The sequence below is a fragment of the Dipodomys ordii genome, unplaced genomic scaffold (assembly GCF_000151885.1).
Source record: "Dipodomys ordii isolate 6190 unplaced genomic scaffold, Dord_2.0 Scaffold55, whole genome shotgun sequence".
NCBI classification, from domain to species: Eukaryota; Metazoa; Chordata; class Mammalia; order Rodentia; family Heteromyidae; genus Dipodomys; species Dipodomys ordii.
Window position 1 is genome coordinate 6,166,983 of NW_012267271.1, and position 18,390 is coordinate 6,185,372.

Consider the following 18,390-nt stretch of genomic DNA (forward strand, 5'->3'; position numbering starts at 1 on the left):
ACACACACACACACACACACACACACACACAGCCGAGGCCCTGACCCCTGTCCCCTGTGCAGGTGATCGCTCCCTGGAGGATGCCGGAGTTCTACAACCGCTTCAAGGGCCGCAACGACCTGATGGAGTATGCAAAGGTACGGACTCCTGCCTCCCTGCCTCTACCCTGCAGCCCTCCCCACCCATCCCTGCCGGGCCAACGCTCACCCCGTGGGGTGGGGTGCAGGCTGGGCCTCCGGCCCCACGGGAGCGTGGCCATCTGTCTGTGCGTTTCCTGAGTGGGGCGTCTCAGGGGAGGAGGGCACCGAGCGCCGACCTCCAGGGGAGGGGACCCTGCTTCACTGCGACCTCCAGGGGAGGGGACCCTGCTTCACTGCGGGCTCCTGGGAGGGGACCCTGCTTCACTGCGGGCTCCTGGGAGGGGACCCTGCTTCACTGCCGGGCCAGCGCGGGCTCCTGGGGGCGGGAGGGAGCGAGAGTCCTTCTCTCCCATCCGTTTCCGTGGCTGCTTGTGTGCTGTGCTTCCTTTGGGGTGGGGACAGTAGGCATTCTGGGGGGGCAGAGACGGACAAAGCCTTTGTGAAGCCAGCCTTTTTTTTTTGAAGTACAAGTTGCAATAAAACATATTAAGAGCTTCCTGTGAGGACCCTTAGCCGCTCCTGGGCACCTTTCTTTTTAGCGACTTCATGGCAGCATTTGACAAGCAGCCTCAATCAATCAGACGCCAGAAAAGCCCGAAAAGCCCAAAAAGCGCACGCACCGGAAAATTGCCCAGGGTTTTAAATAGCAATCATGGGGCTGCGGGGCTGTGCACTTGCATGCGGGAGCCAAGGTGCCTCGGGGTCGGGCGGGATGCGCAGGGATGCCGCCCTGTCCGGCTCTCCGGCTCCCCTGCCCCTGTCCGGCTCCCCGGCCCCCTGCCCCTGCCTCTCCCCTGCCCCTGCCCGGCTCCCCTGCCCCGCTCCCCGGCTCTGCCCCGCTCCCCTGCCCCTGCCCGGCTCCCCAGCGGCCCATTAAGCTCGGGCGCTCACTCAGGAAGGCCCTCCTCCACCATCTGTTGTTTTATTATTAAGAGAGGAGTTTACATGCGCAGACCCATATGTTACCAAACAAATTGTCAAGTAGTGCGATTACAGAAGCGCAGGCCGGCCGCGCTCCCCCCCACCTCCTTGAAGATAGAATATAGGAAGCCATGTCTTATCTTGAAGAATAATGGGTGCCAGCAAGGCACCCCCTCCTCCCCTGCCCTCATTCTCCTCGGGGCAGGAGACCCCCAAAGAGAAAGGGCCTCCCCAGCCCCCTGTAAAGATGGGGTTTAGGAGCCCTGCCTTTTTTGGTATGGGTAGGTGGGGGTTCCTTGATCTGCCTTTTACCCCCTATAACCTTTGGAATAGGGAAGGATGTGTATACCCCCCTCTTTGTCCCATCCTCCCACACCCCTCCCCTTTTCTTTCTGAGGTCTGGGATTTGGGATTGAGCAGTGGGGAATCTGAGCACATTCTAGAAGGAAGCTAGAGTCACGCTGGAAATGACCAGAATATCTGAGCAGCTGTCAGACTTGGTCCAAAATTCATAGGCAAGCAGTATCTGAGACAGATGAGAGAAAAATCAATGGAGTTTTGACCTAAAAAAATCTGATTCCAACTAGCTGGAGTCTCAGAGCCAGCACCACAGCTCACACCTGTAATCCCAGCTGCTCAGGAGACTGAGATCTAAGGATCACCATTTGAAGCCAGCCCAGGGTAGGAAAGTCATCTCTGGTTAATCACCAAAAAGCCAGAAGTGGAGCTGTGGATCAAGTGGTAAAGCCTTGAGCCAGAAAGCTCAGGGACAGCACCCAGGCCCTGAGTTCAAGCCCAGTACAGTACTAGTGTGGGTATGCGTGCGCACGCGCGCACACACACACACACACACACACACACACACAAACACACAAAACCCTCCCTCCCTGTTTCTGTCTCCCTTCAGAGCCTATGTCCAAGGCCAAGACCCTCAGAACCCACCCCATCCTCACCATCGCTGCTACAGCTGGCTTGAAAAATAAAAATGATGTCAGAGTCCAGGGAGGGTCCCTGGGAAACTGGCTGCCTGCCCCACAGAGAAGGGCTTTGTGGTACTGAGTTCAAACCTCAGTACCACAGGTTCTTGTGTTTGCTTGACTTGCTTGCTTGGCTAGTACTCTACTGCCTGAGCCATGCCTCTAGCCAGACTTTTGGCCGGGCAACTAGAGAAAGTCTAGTGAATTTTTCTGCCCAGGCTGGTCTCCAACCTTGATCCTCAAGATCTTAGTCTCCTGAGTAGCTCGGATTACAGGTTTGAACTACTAAGACCTTCCACTCTACGTTGTCCTAAGAATTTGAGTGTAAAAAAAAAAAAAAAAAGAATTTGAGTGTGGGTTGGTTGAGAGATTTTAGGACACAGAAAGGCCAAAACACAGAAACTAGAGGACACAAAGCAGACGTTTGGGTGTCTCTTGAGTGGTGGCCATCTCTCCTGCATTTCCCTTCTTCCTCGCCTCCTTCTGTGATACCCCAGCAAAGCCTCCCAGGAGCCCAGCAGCCCCGTCCCGTCTGGGATCCTGAGCCCCACATCTGAAGGTAGAGAGAGACTGTACATCAACCTGGGCGACTTTGGGGGAGCACATGCCCCCCACATTGAGTAGTCTGGGAACGAGGAGCACTGTTGTCTGTGGAAGGGAGCATGGAAGGTCTGCAGTGGATCCGGCTTCCCTTCTCCACCTGGGGCTCCGTGTACCACTCCGTCCACCCAGGAAACCCCAAGGCTTTGCCCCCCTTTCTGCTCTGCTCAGCCTCATTTAATTTCCCGACAGTGATGAAGGACGAACTGCAGCTCCCAGGGGAGGAGGCCACGGGCGCGGGCCGAGCCCTGCTGAGAGCCACACTGTCCACAGGACGCAGGGCCTGGGCTCTGCCCCTGCGCCGTTAGTGCTCAAGGCTGGTGCTCTACCACTTGAGCCACAGTTCCACTTCTGGCTTTTTGGTGGTTAATTGAAGAGTCTCATGGACTTTCCTACCCTGGCTGGTTTCCAACCGTGATCCTCAGATCTCAGCCTCCTAAGCAGCTAGGATTACAGGCGTGAGGTAGTGGGGTCCTTCCCCCTGCCCCCCACCCTGGCCCCCGCAGCCCGGAAGGGGGTTGAACGGGGTCTGGAGGTCAAGTATGTGATGACCCCTTGTCTCACCTGCAGCAACATGGAATCCCCATCCCAGTCACCCCCAAGAGCCCGTGGAGCATGGACGAGAACCTCATGCATATCAGGTAGGAGGGAGCCCGGCCCACCGCCCTGAGTCTGACCTTGAGCCCCCCCTGTCCAGCGACCTCCAGGAGGCTGGCGGCAGGGACCCCAGCCCCTGCAGAGCCCGCAGTTAGCTAAGTCTCAGCAGACGCCCCCTTGCGGGTCTGGCAGAGCTCTGAGGGGGCGGCCCCGCCCGGTCTCAGGATGAGGAAGCTGCCGGAAGCAGGCGCCCCCTTGTGTGCAGTCCTGAGACTAGTCTTGTGCACAGAGGTAGCGGGGAGGGGGAAAGGATCCTGGGTCTTTCTGGAACCTTCCAGGCAGCATTGGCCAGCAGGTGCTTTGACAGAGGAAAGAATAACCCAGACTTGTGCGCACCTTGGGAGTGGTGGGGTATGAATGGAAATGGTTCTCCCCTGTTCACCCCATCTTCTTTTACCCACAGCTACGAAGCTGGGATCCTGGAGAACCCCAAGGTAACCCCACTTCTCCTGCGGGGATGGGGGGAGGGATGTCACGCAGGACAATGCCAGCGGATGTGTTTGTTGACTGCTTTGAAGCTGGGGGCTGGGGGGGCTGCGCCATGCCCGCACCCGCCCCTTGCCTGTCTCGGGTCTGCAGTTGAAGCTGCCCCTCGCAGTTCTCTCCTAATTGCTGTGGGATGAATGGGGAAAGGAAATATTTCAGAGCCGAGAGGGAGTGTGTGTGTGATTACGAGACAATGAAGAAGTAATTAGGCAGATGAGCCGCTGGTGGGAGGCCAGGCCTGTGGCCACAGCCCAGCCAGGCTGCCTTGGGGCCACCCAGCTCCCGCCTTGTGGAGTTTCGGGTTCCCTGGGGAGGGGGGAGTCTTTGTGTCTCCCCCTAGTTGCCTGGAGAAGTGGGGTGGGCAGGGTGAGGTTGAGCACAGCAGCTGTTTCTGGTGGGGAGGGCTCATGTTGGGGGAGATGGTGTTTGTGGTGCAACTGAGGCAGCTGGGCCTGGAGGCAGCTGGAGGGGAGGAGGCAGTGGGCAGGGGGTGAGGAGGGGGAGGGCCAGAGCTCAGCTGGGGCCCAGAATGGCACCCCTTGATGTACCCCCCCCCAGCAGCACCAGGCCCCTCATGAGGCCGCGCTAGAGACCACCGGCCCTACGCCTGGCTGTGGATCGTGGATGGGGAAACTGAGGCCCAAAGTTAGAACTCCCAACTGCAGGGCCCAGGCCCTTGGCCCCTGTGGTACCCCTCCCCACCGCCACAGCCCCCTCTGCGCCCGCTCACCCCAGGACGGCTACCTGCGGCCACAGGTTTTTCCAGTTTATGCTCTGCTGACCCCACGACACTCGGGCAGCCACCTCTCATTAGCCAGTCAGTCACGCCGAGGGGGGCGAGGGGGGGGGCGAGGAGGCTTCCAGGCAGGGTGTCCCGCTGGCCCCAAGCATGCTGGGAAAACATTCCTACCTCTCTCTCCTTCTCTCTCCCCCTTTCTCTCTCCCTCCTTCTCTCTCCCTCTCCCCCTCCCCTGTGCCCTCTTCCTCATCAAAGGGAAAATCACCCTACAGACAGCTGAGGGACTGAGACTTGTTCCTACTCACCTGTGTGTTGGGGGGAGGGAGATGCCACCGGGGTTTGAACTCAGGGCCTCTCTTGCTTGCCCCTTGGTTCCACACTGGTGCTCTACCGCGTGAGTCACATTGGTCATGTTTGGAGTTATGAATCTCATGGACTTTTTCTGTCCTAGCTGGCTTTGAACCGTGATCCTCAGATCTCTGAGTGCTAGGATGACAGGCGGGAGCCACCAGCGCCCACCTCCATTACCTTGTCACTTCGGGTCCCAGTCCTCTCAGGCCAGGGTTGGGTGGCTCAGTAAGTACTGTGTCTACGCAGTCAGTACTGGTCCCTGAGACCCCCATTCCCCACCTGGCTCCTCAGCCCTCCGCCCTGTTCCGTGTGCTTGTCCGGCCATGGGCTCTCTCTCAGGAAGATGTGCAGGGGCACTAAATTCCAGGACCCATGTTGTGGCTCTCCGGCTGGCCTGTGGCCTGGGCCCCCCAGAGAGCTTCGGGGAAGCAGTGCCCTTCCCCCTCTCCCCAAAAAAGGCCCAGAGACCCGAGCCTTGCAGAAGGGAGGGACCGAGGCAGATGGCTGAGCCATTTTCTGCCTCCATGAGAGCTGATTGAAGGGCAATGAGGCAGCTAATGCGAAGAAAGATAGAAATTTACTTGCTTTAACTTCATACGGCCCACGGTGAAAGAGTTCATTCAGCTGCCGGCCGCCATAGCTGATGGATGAATAAACCATTTTCAACATTGATCATGCCTTGTACATCAGGGCTCAGTTCATGGTCCATTTGCTTCCAATTTCTCCTTCTTGGACCCTGTTCTGTGCTTTCTTTTGCCCTCCCCTCCACCCCCCCATTCTCTCCCTCTTTCTTCACTCTTTCTCTCCCCCCATCCCCTTCTCCCCTCCCTGCCCCCCATGACATTGGAAGTGAGTCCTGCTGCTGGCGTGGACACCGAACTGATACTCAGGGACAACTATTTGTCATTTGAACTGGGCTTTTAGGGGAGGGAGAGGAAGGCAGGCAAGCAAGTGGGCCTGGCAGCCTCAGAATGCAAAGCAAATGTCCTTTATATTTCTATTTGGTTATTTTATGTAATCAGTGCCAATAGCTAGCCTGCCTCCAACTTTGGCATGGAGTTGGGTAGATCTTCCTTCCAAATGCCAGGGGTGCCCTCTTCTGCTTCAGAGGAGTGTGGGACAAAGTGACAATGCAGCAAACTGCAACCAGCCGCACGCAGGTCCAGGCCGAGTGTGGGTGGCGGCAGGAGCGGAGGACAGCGCTGTGACTGCACCGTGCGTCCTGGGCAGGCCGGACGCGAGACTGGGCTCAGGCAGAGGCCGGGAGGCCAGTGGGGGCCAGCGGGGGCCAGCGGGAGCCAGCGGGGGCCAGGCGTCTCCCTGCCCTGTGGTGCAGGCCTCCACGGCTTCTCAGTCCGGTCTCCCTGGCAGCCAGGGAGGGAAGGGCGAGGCAGGCTCCGGGGTGGGGTTCGGGCATGCTACTTCTCTGGGCTTTGGAAACCTCAGGCTGAGGACCCCTCCCTGGGCCTCCCTGGGTCTGTCTTTTGTGTTGGTGGTGGTCGTGGGGCTTGAACTCTGGGCCTGGGCGCTGTCCCTGAGCTCTCAGCTCAAGGCGAGCACTCTTCCACTTGAGCCACAGCACCACTTCTGGCTTTTTCTGTGTATGTGGTACTGAGGAATTGAACCCAGGGCCTCATGCATGCAAGGCAAGCACTCTACCACTGAGCCACCTTCCCAGCTCCTCAGTCTGTCTTCAGGATCTTATTTCTGACACACACATGGAAGCCCCCACACAGCACTTGGGGGTCACAGCTTGCATCATAGGCCCCTTAGGATTCTTAGGACATGTGTCGTCTGGGGGCAGGGGCAGGCCAGTGCCCACCACCAGCTTCGCTCCCACCCATGATGTCAACTGGCCTTGCTGAGGGTCTGGTGCATTTGGACATCCAGCAGCAGTCTGCCTTGTGTGTGTCTATGTGCGTCTGCATATCTGCTGCCAGTAAGACTTGAATTCAGGACCTTGCAGCCATCTGATTTTTTCACTCAAGGCTGGTACTTTACCATTTGAGCCACCTCTCCATTTCCAGCATTTTTTGCTGGTTAATTAGAAATAAGAGTCTTACAGCCTTTCCTGCCCAGGTCGGCCTCAAGCCTTGATCCTCAGATCTCAGCGTCCTGAGTAGCTAGGATTACAGGCCTGAGCCACCCCAGTCAGTGCTCAGCCAGTTTACTTCACCTGTAAGACAGTTTCCTGTTTACTGATGAGGAAACCAAGGGTCCCGGAGGTGACGGCGGCTTGCTCAGACCCCCGCAGTTGGTGGCCATTGGGACTCTGTCCATCCTGGCTCACATCACACCAGCCATATGTGTCCTCTGATCAGATCCCAGAAGCCAGTGCAGGTAGACGGGGCGTGACTGCCTGCAAGCTTCCGAAAGGGAAGGCCGTGGTTGGCAGGACATTGGCAGGTGGACAGCAGCTGGGCGTGGGGCACCCACGGGAGGGGCTCAGGGAGACCCCCCCCCCAGCTCCACAGTGAGCAACAAGGCTCCAAGCTGCAGCCTCTCAGGGGAGGGGGGGGTGCTGCCCCCCCCCAGGCAGGAGGGAATTTTGAGACAGTCGGGGCAGCCTCCGCCCCCACGTGAACACAAGAGACCCATTTTCCAGCACGCCCGAGAGGAAATATACATAAAGGTTGATGTGTTTTCAAATGGGTTTTTGCTTTGCTCTTCTCTTTTCTCCCTGTGAGTATTAACCTCGGGACCCCAGGGACGGCTCGGCGCGCGGCTGCACCTGCTGGGGTCATGCGCAGTCATTAGCTTTGCGGTCAGTGCAGAATAAACCCCAATTCCCGGCGTGCGGCAGGAGCGTGCAGGAAGCCGGCGCAATGCCGCCGCCACCCCGTGCTCCCAAGTCACACTTTTTCCTGCCTGACTTGTCTCTCTCCTGCTATTCCACCTCCAGCTGTGGGGGCGGCAAAGAAAAAGATGAGATCAACTTGAGAGGAAAATTGTCTGATTTCTTGAGTCTTTTGTTTCCTAGGGTTCCCCCCCACCCCGCGGCCGTGGACTGTGGGGCTAGCTGGGGAGCTGGGGAGGGGTGCCAAATGCATAGACACCGGCCTGAAGGTGTGGAGGGGGGACAGGCATAAAGGCATCGGGGTTCCTTGGCTTGGTCTCAGACACCCCCCCCCCAACCCCTTTCCCTTTCCAGAACCAAGCACCTGCCGGCCTCTACACAAAGACCCAGGACCCTGCGACCGCCCCCAACAGTCCAGACGTTCTTGAGATCGAATTCAAGAAAGGTACACCCTCTCCCCTGGGTAGTTTTGATGCCGGTGATGGGGCTCGAACTCAAGGCCTCAGGCTCTTGCTTGGTGTTATTTTTTGCTGGTTAATTGGAGATAAGAATCTCCTGGACTTTTCTGCCCACACCGGCTCTGAGCTTTGGTCCTGAGATGATCTCCACCTCCTGAGCAGCCAGCACTACAGGTGTGAGCCCCAAGTGCCTGGCAAGGGGCCCCTTCTGTCTCCATCCTGCAGCGGAAGAGCTCAGCTCCCCGGTCCTCACCTTCCCTCCGATCCACGGGCCTGGCCTGGGTGCCCGGCCTCCCGCTGGCTACAGCGGGCATCTCTGCCCACTGGAGAAAGGAGAGGACAGAGAGAGAGTGAGCTTGGGGTGCAAAGAGGAGGTCAGGGAGGCTTCCCGGAGGAGGTGGCACCAGGCAGCCGCTAGGAAAAGCAAGTAGAGGTGAGGGGTACCCCACCTCGCTCACTCTGTTCACCAAGCGGGGTTCGGGGAGCATAGAGCGGGAGGGGAGGGCTCTGAGCCTCAGTCTCCCCAGGCTACCTCAGATCCGGAGGATGAGGAGGTGGGGGCGGGGGTAGGGAGCATGACCTTTACCCGCCCCCTGGGCCTCAGGTACACTGGCCTGCCAAGCCACCAAGCTGCAGGTGCCCAGCATGGCACTGTTAGGATTTAATGGCCCACCTGTTACAAGCCTCTGCCAAGAGCCTGGCTCACCAGTGGGTACCTCCGTGCCTCATGCAGCTGTGCCAACCCTTGAGTTACCCCCGCCCCCGCCCTGGGACCAGTGGAGCGTCAGGAGGCCCCGGTCCCCGACGCAGCTGGGTCCAGGCCCAGTGTGTGCCCGAGCTGGTGGCCGTTCCAAGAGAATCAGAGCAGCGACAGTGGACTGGGGGGTGGGGGGCAGAGAAAACAGGGGTGGGGGTGAGAGGAGCCCCTCCCCCCGATCCCGTTCACTGTCTAGTTAATTTATTTGAAGTTTTAATCTAATTATTAACTATTTTAAAGGCTAAGAGGCTTTGGCCAGCAGCAGCCTCAACAATGCCCCCATCTTCCCCCGGACAGACCCCTTCCAAGGCCCCAGCGGAGTCCCATAATAGGAGCAGGGAGGGAGAGAAAGGGCGAGGCAAGAGGCGGAGGCGGGGAGGGCGGTGGAGAGAGGAGCTTAAGGTTCATTATTGGGCAGACTTACATTTAATAGCAATTTACAACCAAGTTATAAAACCCCTGGCAATGGGGGTTAAGACTGGCGGGGCTGTCAGCGCCCTGAGCGCAGGCCTCCAAGAGGCGCCTGGCTAATAAAGACTCCAAAGCCGCTATTGAGGCCTGATTGGCACCCGATGGCTGGCGACATGGTAATGAGCTGGGCAGATGGGTGGGGGATTAGCGGACAACTTTGAACAGCTTTCCTTTGACACTGTTACGGCTCTCTTGTTAGTGTCCTAATACATTTATTGCTCATTTCACACCGCTCGAGAAAGTGCCCCTTGCTATTCAAAGTCAACCCTGAACCCACCCACTGCCCCCCCTCCTGCTGCCCCCCCCCCGTCCCGGCTGCGCTGAGCCGCGGGGCTGCCTCCTTCTGCACTCCTGCCACCCCAGACCCCACTTCTCAGAATTCATGGATGTCTTGCCTGCCAAAGCAGGCACCGGCTCACTCCATCAATCAGACGGCTATGTGGGGGTCTGGGGTACAGGATCAGGGTTCAGGGGTCCACCTGACAAACGGAGCAGCGGAGGCCGGGGTGGGGGGAGGGCTGTGTGTGCGTGTGTGCTCAGTGCGCAGGCCCCGGGTAGCTGGTGGGACAGAAGGTAGGCTCTGCTAAGACAATGGCCGAGCGTGAAATTCAATTAGTTCAGGGCCTGGTTCCAATTTCACAGACCCTAAATGCGAAAGGGGGCACAGAGAACCGGAGGGGGGGGAGGAGAGGGAGGGGAGAGCATTTTTTTTATTGCATTTTCCTTCTCATTCCGGGGGGGCTTGTCCCCACCCCCCACTGCCCCTCCCCAGCGGGCCTCAACCTGCAGGCTTTGAAGGAGTCGCTTGTACTCCATATCTGTCACATCTATTTAAGGCGTGGCGGCCGAGGGGAGGGGGGCTCAGCGCCGGCCCATAGCCTCTCTTCCACCCCAGGAGTCCCCGTGAAGGTGACCAATGTCAAGGATGGCACCACGCGCCAGACCTCCTTGGAGCTCTTCCTGTACCTGAATGAAGTCGCGTGAGTCCCCGAAGCCCACCAGGCCTCACCCCCACACCCCCCTCCCCAGGGTCCCCAGTGACGGGCTGCTGGGACAGTTCCCATAGCCCCATCCAGGGTCTCCCCCCCCCCCCAGGATTGGCCAGGCTGGGACTGGCGGGCCTGGGACAGAACAATTCAGTGTTGTATCTGAGTGACCAGGTAACCCAGCTGAGAAAGCCCCGAAGGCCAGCTCCTTGGGTGACCTCTGACCCCCTTGAGCCTAAACTCAGGTTGTGTTTGCTCCCTCAGGGGCAAGCACGGCGTGGGCCGCATTGACATCGTGGAGAATCGCTTCATCGGGATGAAATCCCGAGGTGAGTGGACCATGCCCGGGCACCCTGGGACCCTGGCCCCCCCTCCCCCCAGAACCAGCATCCTGCGTGGAAGTGGCTACCGGGTGTCCTTAGGGGAGGCCTTTCACCCCCACACAGCCACAGTGTCTCCCCAGCGAGGGGCAGGGGCTTCTGCCACTGACTCGGGAGGGACTTCCAAGAGCAGCTGTGGGAGGGCTCCCGGAAGGCCCGAGGGAGGCTCGGGAGAGTGGAGGCCGGGGCCCGGCCTGGGGTCAGGCTGTCTTGTGTCATGGACAGGCTGGCCTGGTTTGGAGGCGGAGCGTGCCAGGCCGATTTCGTGGTCATTAAAGCTGCTCGTGCATGACAGGCTGCCCGCAGGTGGGGAAGCTGCCAGTGGGGGGCGCTGTGAGCTGTGCACAGCAGGATGGGCCACGGCCCCCAAGACCAGGCTCTGCCTTAGTTTGAGGACTTCGTGGGTGCCAGGCTCTGCCTTAGTTTGAGGACTTCGTGGGTGCGTGCTTGGTGTGGCGTCCAGGCTGCTGGCCTGGGTCCGGCTTTCAGCTGAGTCCTGGAGGCAGGGAGGGGGAGGGGGGCCGGTCCTCAGGAGACAGCCTCTGCTTCCTCTGACTCCTTGGACCCAGGGACTCCATTTGTCAGTCTTTTGCCGTTTCATGGGTCTCACCCTCCTCTGGGACTCGGTTTCCCCATCTCGTCACGGAGGCTTCAGGGCCTGTTGGTGACAAAACAACGCTATATTATTTGGGGGAAACTTGTAAGAGGGAGAGGTATGGTTTCAAAAGTTCAAGCCCCTAAATTGGGGACCTGACTGTTTTTTCCCCCAGCACTTGGCTTTGAACTCAGGGCCTCACATTTGCTGGGCTTGCTTCCCCCGCTGGCCCTCAAACACTTCCTGCCCTGCCTTTTCTGGGTTGTTTAGAGATGGCATCTCACAGACTTTTCTGTCTTAGATGGCTCCTGAGTAGCGAGGATTATAGATGTGCCCAGTGGGCACCTGAATCTCCTTTGAGCTTGTAATGGGGTTTGAACTCTGGTCCTGGGCAGTGTCCCTGAGCTTTTACTTTCTGGTGTTCTGCTACTTGAGAGCTCTATCTCCACTTCTGGCTTTTTGCTGGTTCCTTGGAGATAAGAGTCTCATGGACTTTTCCTGCCCAGGCTGACTGAACCTCAGTCCTCAGATTGGAACTTCCTGAGTATCTGTGATTACAGGAGTGAGCCACTGTGCCCAGTGAGCCTTTGACTTTTTAGAAGTTGATGCTGTGGCCAGGGCCCCTGCTTTGGAGGTCGCTTGGGTAGATTTGAAAAGACAACACAGGCAAAGAATCTCGGGCCCAGAACAGTGCTGCGCCTTCCTCCTTCTGGACATTTCACTGCCTCGCAGGATGGCCATAGCCTTGTCGTCTGTGGCCTCAGTTTCCCCAAGCATCTGGCTAGGTGGCGGCTCATTCTGTTGAGTTGTCTGGGAGGGTGGGTGGACAAGAGACAGGCAAGCCACTTTGCCTCTTTCCCTAATCTTTTCTTTTTTCTCTTCCTCTCCTCTGCTGTTATTCCTGAGAAATCGCCTAATTGAAACACTCTTGGGAAGGCCTTGCCAAGAACAATGTCACTAATTAGCTGTTCCTTTTCACCCGGGCTTACCTTTGTCTCTGACCTATTGAATATCTGATTAAATGCCCCTTTGTCTCCCTGGACCCTTGGGAGCTCTTCAGAGGACTCCCTGCACAGAGGCAGGGCTGCGGGAGGCTTGGGTGGGAGGTGGCATTTCCTGGAGCGGCAGACTCTCCCCAAGTCACCTCAGTGGCAGGACAAAGAGTAGTATGGAGAAGAGACTTCACAACTTGGGCTCTGGGTTGAGCCCACGCTTTGATAACGGTGGCCCGTTGATGGTGGCCAGTTCCCATGAGATGCTGTGTGAGCACAAGGCAGCCTGGGGCTTCCAGAAGGCCAGTACAACCCAGAAGTGCCCAGCACCTGGCACTGTAGGATGCCGTGCCCATGGCAGACATTACTGGTTGATTGTAGCACTGTCCTGCTGACTCCAGATGCAGTTCAGTCAGTGCTGTTGGCAGGCATCGCCAGTCGATGGGGATGGTTCTCTGTGGTGATGTCGGCTTCCCTTACTTGGGAATGGCTGGCCTGGGGTCACTCTGTCATCATGCCAGGCAAAGACACAAAACTAAGCTGAAGGAGATCTTTTTTTGGTGCGCGCGTGCGTGTGTGCGTGTGTGTGTGTGTGTGTGTGTGCACGCGAGCGCACGCATGCACACACACACGCTTGTACACCAGGTCAGGGGCTTGGACTCAGGATCTGGGCACTGTCCCTGAGCTTCTGTACTCAAGGCTGATGCTCTACTTGAGCCACAGCTCTACTTCTGGCTTTTTAGTAGTTCATTAGAGATAGAGAGTTTCACAGACTTTCCTGCCTGGGCTGGCTTTGAACTGTGATCCTCGGATCGCAGCCTCCTGAGTAGCTGGGATGACAGGTGTGAGCCACCTGCAGGCCATCTGGGTGAAGGCCTGGACGGGTGGTCTGGGCTAAGCTCGGCAGGGGTGGCGGTAGAGGGGTGATGTGGGAGGAGGAAGGAGGAGGCGCATTCCTGCAGGGTCTGGAAGGGCTGGAGGTTGGGGCTGCCATGCTGAGTGGTGGTTTGGGCCTGGCAGGCACTGAGCCTCCTGGAGACCCAGAAGTGGACCACGGGTCCCCTGGCATGAGTCCCGACTGTGCTCTACCACAGTCTGGAAAGCGGCTTCTCCCTGAGCCTTGACTGCCACGGTGGTGTGTCCGGATGATAGCTGCTCCCTTTATCCGGATACTCATGTGGAACCTCGAATCCCAGAGCTGGGAGATCTGTCCCAACCTCCTTTGACTCTTGGTCACCCACAAAAGAATGAGGGCACCTCTGTTCTGCCGAGGCAGTGTGTGTATGAGGGGCCAACCCTGAAATCGTGAGATTTCATTTGAGTGTTGTATTGCTGTGTGTTCTTAGGCAGGTTGTTTTCCCTCTCTGAACTGCTATCCTTCAAAGGACGGTAGGTCCAGAGTGAGCTGTCATCATTGTGCTCCAGAAAGTTCTCTAGCTTGCTTATTTTCTTGCTAGATAACTTTAGGGTGATATTCCATGTAAAGGAAGAGGAGAGAGAATAAATCAGGGCGCTGTATACCCTTTCTCACCAGGAGGGGGAGGAGGAGGAGGAGGAGGAGGGGGAGGAAGAGGAGGAGGTGTTTACGAAACGTAAGGTAATGGGAGAAGCTGTTAATCAGCAATTACATGGAGGGCAGAGCCAGCCACCATTGTCCCTACATTGGAGTGCAAGGGAAAAATGTCATTGGTATTGATTTTACAAAGCTTGTAATTGAGACTCGTTAAGGGCTTGTTGCTGCTTTCCTGGGGGTGGAGCAGGAGAGGAGGGCAGTGGGCAGCTCCAGGCCTGGGGCCTGGGTGGCCTGGTCCGCTGCTTGCGCCTGAGCTGAGCGTGGGAAGGGGCTGCGGGTCAAGGGCAAGGCTGGGGAGGTGGAGCTGGCAGGCCGCAGCAGGCTTCGCACTTGGGCTGTTCACAGGTCGTTATCACATTATCTTTTTAACTCTGGAGGGGGGCTAATTAAGTGAAGTAAATGAATCAGTGGGGAGGAGGGGACTGGCAAGAGGGAGGCCGGGAAGGAGCTTCCCTCGCCCTTCAGCTCACCTTCTCCTCTCCTCCAGCCCTGCCCTCCCTGCCCTCACCCCTGCCCTCCCTCTGTGCCTCTCTTCCTCCCCTCTGCCGGCTCCTCGCTTTCCTCTGCTCCCTCCAGCTCTGCTCTCTCCTCTTCCCCGTCTTCCCGTGTTCCCTCTCCCACTCCTCTCCCTTGCTCTTCTGCTCTCTAGATAAGTGGGATGCGGGGTGCAGAATTCCACGCCCTCCCTACCCCGCCCGTCCTCCCCCAGAGAGTGGAGGGCGGGAAGGAGGCTGGGGTGACGGGTTCCCCATCCCTGGAAACCTGGAGCGGCCAAGCCTTACAGATGCTGCCCTGATTCCCAGGACCCATTTGCCTAGGCACCACTGGGATGGCTAGAGTCCCACGGGATTTGCCTCCATCACCATGGCAACCACCTCCAGCCATGGCCCTGGTACCCAAGAGGGGAACCACTGGGCTGCAGCCAACCTCTCCCCCCCCCCCCCGCCCCATCAGCCTTTCTAAATAAACCCCAGTCTCAGGATAGCACAGCCTCTGGTCCAGTGGTCCAGTGCCCTAGACCCCCACCTAGGTCCCGGCTGCCTCTGCTTCAGCCAAATTGTACCACACAGGCCGACCTGCGGCTTCGGGAACAGGTGGGGACGGAAGCCACAGCTGCGGTCCTGGGTCCGCTCTCCCCATCACCCCGAGTCTCGGTCCTCCTTCCCCATGCTCTACCCCCTCCACCTTCTCGGCAGTAATTAGGGCGTGATTGAAGTCGCTCTGCAGAGGGCTGCTGACACCCCTGTCTTCCCTGTAAACACGAAGAGATGAAAATAGACGCTTGGCACTGCTGTGCGTGTCACTCGAAGATGCCTGTTGTCTGTTCCGGGCAGTGCGAGGCTGGCTGTCATTTCCCTCTCCCGCTCAGTTGTTTGTGTGCCACTGTCAAAAGCCCCAAATCCACAGTCTTTTAGCATCAGGTTTCTGTCACTGATTTTTTTTAAGTCATTTTTTTTTCTAGAAGAAATACACAGAAATCATCTGAAACCTCCCCCCCCACCCCTGTGGAGAGAGCAAAGGCCTTTAGAATGTACGCATGCACACACACAGCAACAACCTGCAAACAAGCCTTTTGATCCGTCGCCATTAACTTTTAACACCTTCCAAGATAGGAGCAGAAATATTAGTTGTACAGCTGGGATTTGTAGCTCTGGGACCTTCTGTGCGCTGAGCACTGGCCCGGCCTGGCTGCCCAGCCCCTGGCTGCCCTCTGCTCCTAAAGGTGCCCGCTTTGTGTCCCTGGGGGCTTGTGTAGGACTGGGCACCTTCAGCACGGTGTGGCTCCATCTTGAACTGTGGGTGTTTGTATGTCTCACATTCACGGTTATGCATCCAGACCCTAACTTTTCCAGGCGGACTCAGAGGAACTTAGAATCGCTTTGGAGGTTTCTAGAATTTTTCAGAAAGGAATCCTTAGAAGGCCTGTTTCTATCTAACCCAGTAAGTACTGAGTTCCTGGCTTAGTCAGTGCCAGGACAGAGACACACCACGGGCTTTTGTGGGTGTGGTGCTCTTGGTGGCTGATGGGAAATTGCTTTATCTTTGGGGATCAGGTTTCCTGGGGAATGGAAAGCTTGCTCTCTGTCAGGGTGTGCCCGTGGCTCACACCTGTGGTCCCAGCTACTCTGGAGGCTGAGATCAGAGGATCATAGTTCAAAGCCTGCCTGGGCAAGAAAATCCACCAGATGTTTATTTCCAATTAACTAGCAAAAAGCTAGAAGTGGAGCTATGACTCAATTGGTAGAGCACCAGCCTTGAGTGGAAAAGCTAAGGGATGGCACCCAGGCTCAACACTCAAAAAACAAGAAAAAAGATAAAAGAAAAGGGAAAACTCCTCCGGGCCTCCCCTTTATTGACATATTAGAGGCAGGGCAGTCACAGGCCCACAGCTCCACATCCGTCTTTCTAAATGGACTGGAGGGTTACGTGTGTGTGCATGCTTGCCAGTCCCGGGGGCTTGAACTCAGGGCCTGGACACTGTCCCTGAGTTTTTTTCACTCAAGACTGGTGCTCTACCACTTGAGCCACAGCTCCACTCAAGGTTTTCTGGTGGTTCATTGGAGATGAGTCTCACAGATTTTCCTGCCCGGGCTGGCTGTGATCCTCAGATCTCATCTGGGATGGCAGGCGTGAGCCACTGGCTCGGGCCTCTGTTGAGTCACTTTTGAGGTGTCCTGGAGCCATTATGATTAGGAACTTCCCACTCCTCAAGGGGCGGCCCCAACTTCCGTGTTGAGAACGATCCTCTATTCCTAGGCCATCAACGATGGCTTTTATTGCTGTTATTATTACTAATGATTAAATGTGGTGTTTTTTGTGGGACTGGGGATTAAGCGCAGGACCTGGGGCTCTACCCCTTGAGCCCCGCCTCCGGCTCACCCCTACCCCACCCCCAGTGGGTTTCCCACCCATCTGACCATCACTCTCTCCTTCTGCTCACCCTCCTGGTCTGTCTAAATCTTCATTCTGAGCTGCTTTGCAGGGCTGGAGTGTGGAGTCTATTTGTGTGGACTGTATCTGCCAGCGCAGCAAAGAGGTGCCCGGAGCTGCGGGCTTGAGCCTGGTGCACAAGCTTGAGGCTGCTGCTGGGCGTGGTGATCCCCCTTCTCAGGAGATGGAGGCCGCAGGATCCTCGGGAGCAGGCCAAAGCGCGGGATCCTGTCTGAAAACAAAACAGGCAAAGAGGTCTGGGGCTAGGATGCAAGTCACGGAGGGTCTGCCCAGCAAGGATAAGGCTGAGTTCAAACCAGTTCCCTCCAAAGCAAACAGATTGGGACATGTTGGTGGGGACCTTTTTGTTTGTGTTTCTTAATGGTACTTGGGTTTGAACTCAGGACCCCTTGTTCACAAAGGCTGGAGCCTGATGATTATTTTGGAGATGGAGTCTGGCAAAGTCTTATCTGGCCAGGCTGGCTTCAAACTGCAATCCTCTAGCTCCCAGCCTCCTCAGTTGCTAGGATTGCAGGGATGAGCCACCTGTTCCTGGCTTAGTGTGGTCGAGAACAGATGCAGGAGAGTGGAGAAGGAGAAAAAAAAGAGATCTTGTCTCATAAAAAACGGAGGGGAGGGGGGGCGCAGTTAGATTTCTGTCCCTGGCTTATTTCACTTAGCACAGTATCTCCTCCCCCACCCCCTCCATGACTGAAGGTTAATATTGTGTTGCATGGAAGGGACTGTCACCGTGTTTGTCTGGCTCTCTCATAGCATACAGCCAGGCTGTATTTGCTTTGGGCTGCTGTGAAGCTGGGTATACAGACCCTAGCTCTGTGGTGTGTGTGTGTGCGCGTGCGTGCGTGCATGTGCATGTGCATGCGTGTGTGTGTGTGTGTGCACCACTACTGGAGCTTGAACTAAGCGCCTCAAACACTTGCATGGCTTTTTCACTCAAAGCTGGCCCTCTGCCGCTTGAGCCACAGCTCCACTTCTAGCTTTTTGCTGGTTATTTGGAGATAAGTGTCACACACTTTCCTGCTAGGGCTGGCTTTGAACCTCAGTCCTTAGATCTCAGCTTCCTGAGTGGCTAAGATGACAGGTGGGAGCCACCAGCAGTCAGATATTCCTGTTTGTTGTTGTTTTTCAGTTGTAGGGCTTGAACTCAGGGCCTGGGCACTGTCCCTCAGCTCTTTTGCTCAAGGCTAGCGCTCTACTGCTTTGAGCTGCAGCCCCACTTCCAGTTTTTTTGAGTGGTTACTTGGAAATAAGAATCTCTTAGGGCCTTTCCTGCCCTGCCTGGCTTTGAATAGTGATCCTCAGATCTCAGCCTCCAGAGTATCTAGGATTACAGGCGTGAGCCACCAGTGCCCGGCTTTTGCTATATATATTTTTTTAAACATCTTTTTTTGTTTTTGTTTTTGTTTGTGGTACGGTTGTGCGGCCTGAACTCTGGGCCTGGGTGCTGTCCCTCAGCTCTTCAGCTCAAGGCTAGCGCTCTACCACTTGAGCCACAGCGCCACTTCCGGCTTTTTTCTTTTTGCTTATGTGGTGCTGAGGAATCGAACCCAGGGCCTTA

General features: G+C 56.9%; 1 protein-coding gene across 1 annotated transcript in view; it reads left to right on the forward strand.

Annotated features, from left to right (window-relative positions):
- Ass1 (argininosuccinate synthase 1) overlaps window positions 1-18,390 on the forward strand; it is a 47,224-nt gene that overhangs the window by 16,956 nt on the left and 11,878 nt on the right. Inside the window, exons 6-11 of the mRNA XM_013021427.1 lie at window positions 63-137; window positions 3,209-3,279; window positions 3,699-3,729; window positions 8,023-8,113; window positions 10,250-10,334; window positions 10,605-10,669. Coding sequence (XP_012876881.1) covers window positions 63-137; window positions 3,209-3,279; window positions 3,699-3,729; window positions 8,023-8,113; window positions 10,250-10,334; window positions 10,605-10,669 — 418 coding nt within the window. The remainder of the gene's footprint in view (window positions 1-62; window positions 138-3,208; window positions 3,280-3,698; window positions 3,730-8,022; window positions 8,114-10,249; window positions 10,335-10,604; window positions 10,670-18,390) is intronic.